This window comes from Lemur catta, chromosome 3, assembly GCF_020740605.2.
Source record: "Lemur catta isolate mLemCat1 chromosome 3, mLemCat1.pri, whole genome shotgun sequence".
Taxonomy (NCBI): Eukaryota; Metazoa; Chordata; class Mammalia; order Primates; family Lemuridae; genus Lemur; species Lemur catta.
The window spans coordinates 116,139,903-116,152,253 of NC_059130.1; the positions used below are offsets into that span (position 1 = coordinate 116,139,903).

A 12,351-nucleotide genomic window follows, 5' to 3' on the forward strand; every position below is an offset into this window, starting at 1 on the left:
TCTACAGATTAAGAAAAAATTTATATATATATAAATATATCATACCACCAAATGGCTCGCATAATTCCATTACAAATCACTTCTTTCTTTCTCTAGTGTATCTTTTTTTCCCCTTAGAAATAAAGAGGTCAGCACATTAGCCGGCTCACTGGCACTGTGACCTTCCCTACAGCTCACCTCTAAGTTCTTTTTTTAAAAGTTTATTTAAAAAGGCTTTGCTGCTTCCTGAAAATCCCACCCCCACACATTTCTTAATAGATTATTATTTTTTAAAAAAAATACATTTCCCATTTCTCTGGCATAGAGAAAGGTCTTTCCCCTTCAAACGTTTACGCTTTAAAAATATTACTCTGAATGGGAGAAGAGGCTGCCAAAGGCCAGGTGTTAGGGGCGCAGGGCGCAGACACCCCTGGGCAGTGCGGGGGCGCTGAGTGGCGAGCCCCCCGCCTGGCTCCGGCGACCAAAGGAGCCAGAGGCTGAAGTCCGGAGAGGGTGAGGGAGGGAGCCGGCGCCTGGGCCCTCCCCCGCCTTCGATCCGATCCCGGGGCGCCCCTGCCCTTTGAGCCCGGGCAGCTCCCGCGCTGGGAGGCTCGCCCTGTGGGCTCCGGGGACCAGCCCGGTCCGGCCTCGCGGGCTGGGGAGCGGTCGGGCACGGGCCCGCGGGCGACATGCTGCGGCTGCTGACGTCCGGCTGGGCCCGGGGCTCGAGGGCAGGGGTGCGCGCCCGTCCTGCCGCGGGGCTCTGCGACCCGCGGCGCGGCCAGGCCTCCGACGCCCCCCGGAACCAGCCCCCGAGCTCCGAGTTCGTGGCCCGGCCGGTGGGCGTCTGCTCCATGATGCGCCTGCCCGTGCAGGCCTCCCCCGAGGGGCTGGACGCTGCGTTCGTCGGGGTGCCCCTGGACATCGGGACCTCCAACCGACCCGGGGCGAGGTAAGGCCCGGGAGAGCAGGGCTGGGGGCCACGTGGCGGGACAGCCTACTAGCTGTCAGGCATGGAAGGTGCCAGGACAGGTGCCTCTGCTCACACTGGGTAGGGTTTGAAGCTGGGGGCCGGCTCCAAAATGCCCCTTATGATTTAAGACAGCTGATTTTCTGGCTCCTCAGTGAGCAACCTGAAGAGCTCAACATGGGAGAGCACGTCCTCCCTCATCCTGGTGTTATCCATTGTCAGGAAGGGCTTCTAGTACCCAAACCTTCTCCGAGTCCCCATCCAGGGGCCTTGCTGGGTTGGCGACTGTGGGTACCCCTATTCCCGCCAGCTTACAGCAGCAGGTGACCTTGCATTTGAGAACAGAAGCTGGCTGCCCCTTCCCAAATCCTCTAGATGTCACCTGACTCAAGAAATGCTCAAATTAAGGCAGTTTTCCTAAAAGGAAATTGGAGGAAGTAAAATCTGTTTTTCTAATTATTGAACACCAGCGTATTCCTGATTCAGTTCAGCAACATTACATCTGATTGTAACAGTCTGAATTATGAAAGCCAGCATTTATTAAATGTTTACTAAGTGCAAGGTGTTTTGCATAGATCATCTCATCTAATTCTTACAACCACAGGGTAAGGTAAACATTATTATTTTACAGATCGGGAAACTGAGACTCGGGGAGCTTATGACATTGTCTGATGCTTTTAGTATATTGGTGAGGATGAGTGGACTCCTAAATCTGTGCCTTATTTCATCTCTTCCATATACAGCGTAGATCAGTGGTTCTCAAAGGGGATGGTTTGGCATCCAGGGGACATTTGGCAATATCTGGAGGCATTTTTGGTTGTTACAACTTGGGGAAGGGGTGCTGCTGGCATCTAGTGGGTACAGGCCAGAGATGCTGCTGAACATCCTACTATGCAATACCCCATGACAAGGAACCATCCAGCCTCGAATGTCAACAGTGCTGAGGGGAGAAGTCCTGCCTCAGGTGGGGCCTTTGTACACCTGCAGACGGCTGACAGGGTGATTCTCCCTCCTCCAGATTTGGACCTCGGCGAATCCGGGAAGAGTCAGTGATGCTGCGGACAGTCAACCCTAGCACGGGGGCCCTCCCCTTCCAGTCCCTCATGGTCGCAGACCTGGGCGATGTGAACGTCAATCTTTACAACCTTCAGGACAGCTGCCGGCTAATTCGAGAGGCCTACCAGAAAATTGTAGCAGCTGGCTGTGTTCCTCTGACTTTGGGTAACAGTAGTCTGCAAGGGCCGCTGTAATAGTTCTCTGCACTGAGGGTTTGTTTATCATGAGCTTGAATACAGCCACTTCTCCCTGGCCAGCCACTGCAAATATGGAGACAGGAGGAAAGAGAACATTTTAATTCATTTATTTTAATCACTGGGTAGAGGATATTGAAAATTTTGGAGTAGCATGACCGACAGGGCCGGACTAGGGTGAAGCAAGTGAGGCACTTGCTTTGGTGCAAAATTTAAGGGGTGCCAAAAAAGTCAACAAGCAAGATCAATTAAACAGGATAAATATTCCTGATTTTTCCTTTTTGCTGTAGGCCCCTGGGTGACAGAGTGAGACCCTGTCTCAAAAAAAAAAAAAAAAAAAAGTATTTTTCTTGATACTAAGTTTTTTGGTACCATTCACATTTTGTACCCTGGCAAGTGCCTCCCCTGTCCCACCCTCATTGCAGCCCTTGATCCCAGGCCTGGAGAAGGCTGCCAGTGGGACCTTTCCAGCGATTTCAAAGACAATGTTTCTAATGACTTTATTTGCAAGGAGAACTGCAGGGGCATTTTTGTCCTGGTCAGGGTCCCCATCAGTCTGTAGGGCAGCTTTCCCCATGTCCCTCTCCTGACCGCCCATTCTCACTGTAGTATTTCTTTTTATCTCCTTCACAAATAGTTAAAATGACAGGGACCTTCTTCTAAATATCCAAACTTATTTTTGCCAAATTAGAGGGCCTAGCCTGTATAGCATAGTGGTAGAAGGATGGTTTCTGGATGGCAGGGTTTGAAGTCTCAGCTCCACCGCTCACTAGCTGTGTCACTGTATGCACTGCTTGATGCTTCCTGTCCTCACCTGTAAAATGGGAATGATAACACTACACTGTGTGAGGGGCATATAATGAAAGTGCATATGATTAGCCTGGTGTGGTGGTGTGCGCCCATAGTCCCAGCTACTCAGGAGGCTGAGGCAGGAGGATCGCTTGAGCCCAGGAGTTGGAGGCTGCAGTGAGCTGTGATGATGCCACTGCACTCTAGCCCGGGCAACAGAGTGAGACCCTGTCTCAATTAAAAAAAAAAAGAAATTGCATATGAATTACCCAGAATCATGCCTTTACATATTTTAAGCTTCAATAAATGTTAGCTGTTGTTATTATTAATAATTATCGATAGGAATACTCTCCTAGGTCTTTGCTGTCCAATATGATAGCCACAAGCCACATGTGGCTACTTAAATTAAAGTTAATTAAAATAAAATAGTTTCTCAGTCATACTAGTCACATGTGTGTCATGTGACTAGTGACATGTCATGTGACTAGTGACTACCACATAGGTTAGTGCAGATAGAACATTTCCATCATCGCAGAAAGTTCTATTGGACAGAACTGTTCTAGGCATTTACCTGTAAGTCTCAATTTGTCTAACTTATTCTTTTATTTATGTGTGTGTGTGTGTATATATATATATATATTTTTTTGAGACAGAGTCTCACTCTGTTGCCCGGGCTAGAGTGAGTGCCGTGGCGTCAGCCTAGCTCACAGCAACCTCAAACTCCTGGGCTCAAGCAGTCCTCCTGCCTCAGCCTCCCGAGTAGCTGGAACTACAGGCATGCGCCATCATGCCCGGCTAATTTTTCTATATATATTTTTAGTTGTCCATATAATTTCTTTCTATTTTTAGTAGAGACGGGGTCTCGCTCTTGCTCAGGCTGGTCTTGAACTCCTGAGCTCAAATGATCCACCTGCCTCGGCCTCCCAGAGTGCTAGGATTATAGGCATTGAGCCACCTGGCCCAGTCCCAATCTCCTCTTTTAAATAACAGGGACATCTTAAGCATCCCACCAATGAACAAGATCTTATTTTAGCTGTGGTTACCATTCCTCAGTCTAAAAGGGTGGCAGGGTTGGGTAAATCTAATCTTATGTAATAATCCTAGTTCTATGTAATAATCCTATTCACATTCCAGATGTTTTCTTCTTTTTCTCTTTGCAGGTGGAGATCACACAATCACATATCCCATATTGCAAGCTATGGCAAAAAAGTAAGTCCCAAATGGCTTGGCCCAAGCGAAATTTCAAACTCCAGAGCTGGGGAATGAGTTGTTTGCTGGTACGCGGCATCGGGTGACCGCTGCTGGCTCAGGTTGTTGGGGGTGATAGGACATTCCCAACTGAGTGGCTTCTGGGGATCAAAGTTAAGGTTGAACTCCAGATGTCTCTGTCAGTCACCAGCTGGAAGCCAGGACAATTTATTATTAACACTTCTAGCCGCCCTCCCTTGCCCTAGATCTGTTGTGATATGCATGCTCAGCATTTCCAGCCTGCCTCTGTTTTTGGAAGATGAGCCCCTAGTGAAATACACAACCCCACTTAACTTCAGTTTCTGTTTTGTTTCAACTGCCAAATACAAATACTGACAGGCACAACGGAGGAGCTTGCTCAGAGGCCCTGTTTTCTCCTGACAGGGCCCCTTTCCCAGACAGTGAGAAGACTGATTTTCCAGTAGTGGAAGTCTTACCGGGGATTGACTAATTAGGCCAATTTAATTTGAGAAAGAGACAGAAGGGCCGAGGCGGAGGGTGGCAGCTCCAGGATTTGTATATGGCAGGAGCATGTGGGCAGCATTCTGGTTGTGGGTGGGTGGGTGCAGGTCTTTTCTCAAAGCTGCACTTGCCTCCCACTGATTTGGATCATCTGTTTATTTTGGGTAGGGGTTGATGGAGGTTATGGAGGGAGAGCTGGGTCGGAGCTTCCTCTCGGTGCCACCGTTGGAAGAAGGGTGGCTTATGTGTACAGCCTTCAGCCGAGCTCACCTCCGAGCCTCCACTCTTTTTTCTCATCCTTCTGCCCGCTCTGTCTCTGAGTGAAGCAAATTCTGGGTGATAGGTAGTGGGTGGCAGCCAAAGCACATGTCTATTTTCTGCCTGACTTCTCTGAGTTTATTGTTCCTCTGAGCTGCTAAGTGAGTTGAAGACAGAAACTGATTGCAAGGCAGGTAATTGATGCCAGGTGCCCCTCTGTGGCTATGAATTGTCATCAAGGTTTGGTGGCATGAGGGGTGGCTGTGCTAGGGCCCCACAGGGAGGCTTGGCCTCTGAGGTGCCCTGCTGTCCTCAGGTATGGCCCTGTGGGGCTGCTGCACGTGGATGCCCACACGGACACCGCCGACAAGGCCCTAGGAGAGAAGCTGTATCACGGGACGCCCTTCCGCCGGTGCGTGGACGAGGGCCTCCTGGACTGTAAGAGGGTGGTGCAGATCGGCATCCGTGGCCCTTCTATGACCTTGGATCCCTACAGATACAACTGGAGCCAGGTGACAGACTGAGTGCCCCTCCCGCTCGCCCCTGGCCCCTAAAGCACCTTGTTTCCCATTGCCTACCCACTGGCAATTGTGGAGCCGACAGGGGCTTTAGTAATCAAGTTCAGAGAGTGGGAGGTTTGCATCAGGAGGGTCACATGGGTCAGAGATGTGTGAGGAGGTTAGTTCATGAGGCACTGGGGGACAGTCACTGGGGGGGGGGAGAAGCAGAAACCAACCACTGCTCAGATGTTGCTGGCTTGGACAAGAGATGAGAAGGTTGGAACCCAAGGTGAGCTGCCACCTTCTTAGTTCCCATCCTCATGCCCACTAAGCAGAAGAGCTCTTAGGGAAGCACACAGGAAAAGACCCCAGTAGGAAAGGCCCAACTCTTTTGCTTTTAGAGCGTCACGGCCAGTCTTCTGGACAGAGCCATCCAGAAGGTGCTAGCCAGCTTCTCTCTAACTCCGACTCTGAGGTCCGCCCTGACCCTGCTTCCTTACCAGGCATTGTCCCTCCCTTCCTCATCTGTCAAGTGGGGACAGTAGTCCCCTCCTCATGGAAATGGAGGGCCAAACATGACGTGCACGCGAAGAGCTGAGCATGGGGGTGGCACACAGGAAGTGCCCGGTCAGTGCTGCCATGCAGATGCCTGGACCTCCCGCTCTTCCCTCCCGGCCTCCCCAGGGCTTCCGCGTGGTCCTGGCTGAAGACTGCTGGATGAAGTCACTGGTGCCTCTGATGGGGGAAGTGAGGCAGCAGATGGGAGACAAGCCCATTTACATCAGCTTTGACATCGATGCCTTGGATCCTGCCTATGCCCCAGGGACAGGGACACCTGAAATTGCTGGTCTCACCCCTAGTCAGGTAAGGAAGCTCCACCAGTGAAGATTCTTGGGGGTGGGGGTACTTTGCACCCCACTTTCTTGGCACTTGTAGTGAGTCTTCTTGTAGTGAGGAACCAGGATAGGATTTTCAAAGCAGAGCACCTAGGCCGTCGGCGTCCTCATGGCTGACAGTAGTTTGCAGACTCCCTCCTTGAGGAGTGACTGATTTTGACAAGGGCCTTCACTTACCTGGCATGTGTTATAGCAGTCCTTTATTTGGTCTTCCTGCCTGCAGGCCATGTGTAGTTGGCTCATGGGGACAATATTATAGTACCCCTTCTTAAGAACACTAAACTTACCTTTTGAGAGTTAAATTTAAAAAGTGCATGCAATGGCATTAGCTACCAAGAGTTTTAGAAACACCCAAATAGGCCAGGCGCAGTGGCTCACGCCTGTAATCCTAGCACTCTGGGAGGCCGAGGTGGGCGGATCACTCGAGGTCAGGAGTGCGAGACCAGCCTGAGCAAGAGTGAGACCCCCTCTCTACTAAAAATAGAAATAAATTAGCTGGACAACTAAAAATATATAGAAAAAATTAGCCAGGCACGGTGGCGCATGCCTGTAGTCCCAGCTACTGGGGAGGCTGAGGCAGAAGGATCCCTTGAGCCCAGGGGTTTGAGGTTGCTGTGAGCTAGGCTAATGCCACAGCACTCTAGCCTGGGCAACAGAGTGAGACTCTGTCTCAAAAAATAAATAAATAAATAAATAAAATAAAGAGTAGGTAGTCGAAGATATTTGTGAGCAAATGAAGGCTGCTTAAACGGAATCAACTGTCTTACATCCTCTAAGAGGGGAGGATGGGCATAACTACCTCTCCTGAAGTCCTTCTCTGTTGCCATCAGAGGGATTTCTGAAACTCTGCTTAACTTTCTGGGCTTTTTGTCTGCAGGATGGGAACCCTTTCAGACAAGCCCACTCTCTTCCTACCAGCCCCCCTCACTTATCCCATCCTCCGGCCACATCCAACTACTTGCACCTCTCCTATCTTGATGCCTTTGCTTTTGTCTTCCCCTCTGCCTGGAATGCTCTTCCACCTGCTTGGCCAATCCCGTGAACTAAGTACTTCCACTTTGAGGAAGCCTCACGCCACCTCTCCAGGCTGCTACCTGTGCTTATACTTTTCTGGGCTTGCTTTTCTTGAAGCCCTTAAAGCATGACATGGAACTGATTGGTTTACTTGTCTCCGTCCTCACACTATAAAGCCCTCAGGAGCAGGGACTGTGCGTTAGTTATGTGTGCCTCTGGTAGTTAATAAATGCTTATGGAGGGAAAGCCAACAGCTCCAAGTCAAAGGGTGGACACGTGTGGGAGCAACCCACTGAAGCCACTACTGGTCACTTTTCACTGTGAACCATTACTGCTGTGGGCAGCTCAGTCTTGATCTTGGACAGGCTCTGGAGATCATCCGGGGTTGTCAAGGCCTGAACGTGGTGGGCTGTGATCTTGTGGAAGTTTCTCCACCGTATGATCTTTCTGGTGAGTAAGCAAGAGGACTGATCCGTGGGCAGCTGCTAGTTTAAATTACATTCATATAGTTAATAAGTAGAAAATGGATGGGTCCCCTTATATTAATACAATTCAGAGAACCTGCTGAGCACATCCAACAGTGAAGAAAATGAACCCATTACTGCACATAGCGCACACATGAGCTAATTAACCCTAACAAACCCCCTGGGAGGTAGCTAAGTATTATTAGCTTGCCCACCAGCCAGCAGAAGAGAACCCTGCCCCCCCCTGCAGTTAGTGACAGGGTGGCACAGTTCCATCCTCCTTTGATATTTCATTGAAAAGTGAATTCTAAAGCATAAATAACATATATTAATATTTATCAAGTGGGGAGTTAGCTGATTAAGATCTTCAAAGTAGATGCCATCCCAGTAATTTTAATGTAGAAAAATCTTAAGCTTCAGCGTTAGGCCTATTAGGCTCAGAGGGTAGGTAATAAATACCGCACACGCCATTACTAAAGGTTTCCCTTTGGGAAGAATCTGCGCTCAGAGTAAACAAAGAACCTTCTGAATTTTAAAATATGATTTCCAAATGATGCTTGGTGGAGGTACAACGCCAGGGAAAGCATGTTCACAGGCGGGTGGGCGGCCCAGACAGGAGGACGCAAGTCAGGGCTCTGGGAAAGGAGGCACGAAGGGAAGCGGTCCCGAGAGCCCTGGCTTTGCGGGGTGGTCCGTGCCCTGTTCACCTCAGCTTTTACTTCCTCGTAGGGAACACTGCCCTCCTGGCGGCCAACCTGCTGTTTGAGATGCTGTGTGCTCTCCCCAAAGTGACAACCGTCTGAGTCTTCTCTTCAAGACAAAACAGACTGCACTGCTGACAGAGTCCCAAGAATTTATGAGTGAGCAATCTGAGTACGAAAGCGTTTATGACAATAAAACTTTCTGCTAAAAGTCTCCTCGGTGGCTATGAAATCGGGATATTCAGTAAAACTCTACTGAATAGAGTTTTACTATGTTACAGCTAACATTTCTTTTCTTTTTTTGAGACAGAGTCTCCCTCTGTTGTCTGGGCTAGAGTGCCGTAGCATCAGCCTAGCTCACAGCAACCTCAAACTCCTGGGCTCAAGCGATCCTCCTGCCTCAGCCTCCTGCCCAGCTAATTTTTTTGCTTTTAGTTGTCAGCTGATTTCTTTTTATTTTTAGTGGAGACAGGGTCTTACTCTTGCTGAGGCTGGTCTCAAACTCCTGACCTCAAGCAATCCTCCCGCCTCGGCCTCCCAGAGTGCTAGGATTACAGGCGTGAGCCACCACCATGCCCGGCCCAAACAGCTAACATTTCTAAGGAGTTTGGATTAACTTAAAAAAAAGTGAAGCACTTGTACTACTTTTTTTTCCTTTGTTAAAAGATGGTGGAGGATAAAGGGGAAGGGGATGGAAAATTTCATTCAAAATTATTTAAAAATTGGAAAAATGAAATAAAAGAAATTAAAAAATACTGGATAAACATTCCATATTTCCATAGTATCTTCCTTTAAAATACATCTTCTCTGAGGAGATTAGGACTGCATCTTGATTTTAGGACCCTTGTGAACATAAATAAGTTCAAAAGAAAGTTAACATTGAGGTTCTAATAAAGAAACTTCCTGCTCAAAAGCCCAGGAGGGTGCACTAAATGTCTTCTAAATCAGAAAACATCAGGCAAGCCCTTAATGAAACTTCCTACAAGACTCAGTTTTGCAATATCTGTTCTTCAAGCCAGTGTACCCTCTATGACAACAATTCCTGAAATCTGCAGTTAAGCTGTGATCTCAAGAATGTGTTGACTTACATGCAAATTCAGTTTTGTTGATAATGCGTCCATGATAAAATCATCATCTTGCAATGCAAGGGCTACCCCATAATTATCACACATTAAAATAGTTTATTTCTGTTTCCAGTCTGTTACATTCTTAAAACAAAATAACATCAGCTTCAGTGCCTGTTCACAATACAAAAAAAATACCCAAAACAAAAAAACACCCAAAACATAAAAAAGACACAATTTGCCAAATAAGTTATTTGTTGCTAAGAGTATCAAAAGTGCAAAATAGTCATTCACCTTCTTTTTAGATGTCTCCCAAATATCATTACCCACTGGACAAACTGAACAGATTCAGCAGCTACCACACTGTATTTGTTTTCAGGGGACAATGTCAGACACTTGGATGTGAACTACATTTCATCTGTAAAGATGTTTTGCATCAGCTGTTCAGAATTCCACTTTTTAAAGAAAAGGTTTTGAGTGTTTGCTTCCAATCCCTATTGCCAAACAAAGCAAATCGCTCAAAACACAAGTCAGATCCCATTTCTTTTTATATCAGGAAAACATTTCTGTATTGATGACAGCTGCAAATTGATTAGGATGGTAATAAATAAAAGGGTACTAGTATGAATGGCTGCAAATGAGGAGGAAATCAACCTATCTGAAAACTACAGCCAAATTCTCATGGTCCGTAAGTGATGGTGGTGAGATCATGGCCCTAGTGGAAGTTAGGTAGGGCAGTCGTCTTGCTCACTGAAATATTCCTTAGTTTGAGCTTACGACCTCTGTATTAGAAAAATTGTGCAAACATCACCTGAGCAATAAAACAGTATTTTTGAAATGTGCATGGGTATTCTACAAAGACTTGTTTTAGGCCAGTTTCACCCCATCTACTAAACATGATGCATAGTCTGTATTAACCAGAGAAACCCACCTCTGAAAACATCGGTGTTGATATTCAGACTAGGGCATTAACTTAGAACTGGAATTGGGTCTTGTGTGATTACATATATCAGAAAGAAACTGTGGCACTGGCTGAGCAAGACAACAGCTCACACCATTGACATAAAAGTAAACAAATTTATGGAAACAACATTCAGCAGGAAAGGCTTGGATGGTAAAGGGTGAAGTTCAATTAAAATAAAGCTCCCTGGCATCCTCACAGGGGACAAATCTACCAGCCCCCAAATGGATCTGCAGAAGAATTTTTGGACTGAAACGTTTGGCAGAAATATTGTCAATCTCATCACCACTTTCTTTTTCTAGTGCAAATGGAAGGTATGACTGCCTGAAGGTGCTTTTTCTTTGTTTTTCTTAAGAGACAGGCACTCTGTTGCTCAGGCTGGAGTACTGTCTCACAATCTAGCTCACTACAGCCTCAAACTCCTGGCCTCAGGCAATCCTCCTGCCTCGACCTCCTCAGTAGCTGGGACTACAGGCATGTGCCACCACGCCTGGCTAATTTTTCTTATTTTCTTTTTTGTAGAGACGGGGTCTCATTGTGTTGTTGCTCAGGCTGATCTTGAACTCCTGGCCTCAAGTGATCCTCCCGCCTCAGCCTCCCAAAGTGCTGGGACTGCAGGTGTGAGCTATAGTGCCCGGCCCTGAAGGTGCCTTTTATATTTTAATGATCAAAGTTTTTTAAAATGAACAAATCTGGGGAGTTTTTGGTTTTCAGAAATTAAAGGCAGGTGCTCAGTGCAAGGAGACAAGTAAAATAAAATAAAAAAAAGGAATTAGGCCGGGCACGGTGGCTCACGCCTGTAATCCTAGCATTCTGGGAGGCCGAGGTGGGCGGATCATTGGAGCTCAGGAGTTCAAGACCAGCCTGAGCAAGAGCGAGACCCCGTCTCTACTAAAAATAGAAAGAAATTATATGGACATCTAAAAATATATATAGAAAAAATTAGCCAGGCATGGTGGTGCATGCCTGTAGTCCCAGCTACTCGGGAGGCTGAGGCAGAAGGATCACTTGAGCCCAGGAGTTTGAGGTTGCTGTGAGCTAGGCTGATGCCACGGCACTCATTCTAGCCTGGGCAACAGAGTGAGGCTCTGTCTCGAAAAAAAAAAAAAAAAAAAAGAAATTAAAGTCAGGAATTTCATTAGTAACTGAAATTAAACCTACCACCAAATCTAAACACTACTCTTATGAGAAACCTGGCCACGAAAGACCCAGAAAATAATTTTAAGGACTGGTGTGTAAAGAAGCCAGATGAATTCTTTGACCATTTCTTTTTTCTTTTTGAGGCAGAGTCTTGCTCTGTTGCCCTAGATAGAGTACAGTAGCATCATCATAGCTCACTGCAACCTCAAACTCCTGGGCTCAAGGAGTCCTGCTTCCTTCTGCCTCTGCCTCCCGAGTAGCTGGGACCACAGGTGTGTGCCACCATACCCAGCTAATTTTTTTTTGGAGTCAGGGTTTTATTCTGTCACCCAGGCTAGAATGCAGTGGCATTATCATAGCTCACTGCAACCTGAAACTCCTGGGCTCAAGCGATCCTCCTGCCTCAGCTTCCTGAGTAGCTGGGACCAGAGGTGTGCACCACCATGCCCAGATAATTTTTCTATTTTTTGTAGAGACAGGTCTCACTTTTGCTCAGGCTGGTCTCAAATTCCTGACCTCAGGAGATCTTCCCACCTCAGCCTCCCAGAGTGCTAGGATTATAGGCGTGAGCCACCGCGCTCAGCTGAATTCCTTGACCATTTCTAACTACAGCATTCAGAGTAAGCATTTTTAGAGGATCATATGGAAGAATGAA

General features: G+C 47.4%; 1 protein-coding gene across 1 annotated transcript; it reads left to right on the forward strand.

The window, feature by feature from the left end:
- Positions 1 to 542: 542 nt before the first annotated feature.
- Positions 543 to 8,745, forward strand: AGMAT (agmatinase). The gene is made up of 7 exons (XM_045548651.1): positions 543 to 931; positions 1,968 to 2,170; positions 4,149 to 4,197; positions 5,273 to 5,468; positions 6,141 to 6,320; positions 7,732 to 7,816; positions 8,560 to 8,745. Exons 1-7 carry the CDS (start codon positions 669 to 671, stop codon positions 8,631 to 8,633), a joined length of 1,050 nt encoding a protein of 349 aa, XP_045404607.1. The 5' UTR covers positions 543 to 668; the 3' UTR covers positions 8,634 to 8,745.
- The last annotated feature ends 3,606 nt before the right edge of the window (positions 8,746 to 12,351 follow it).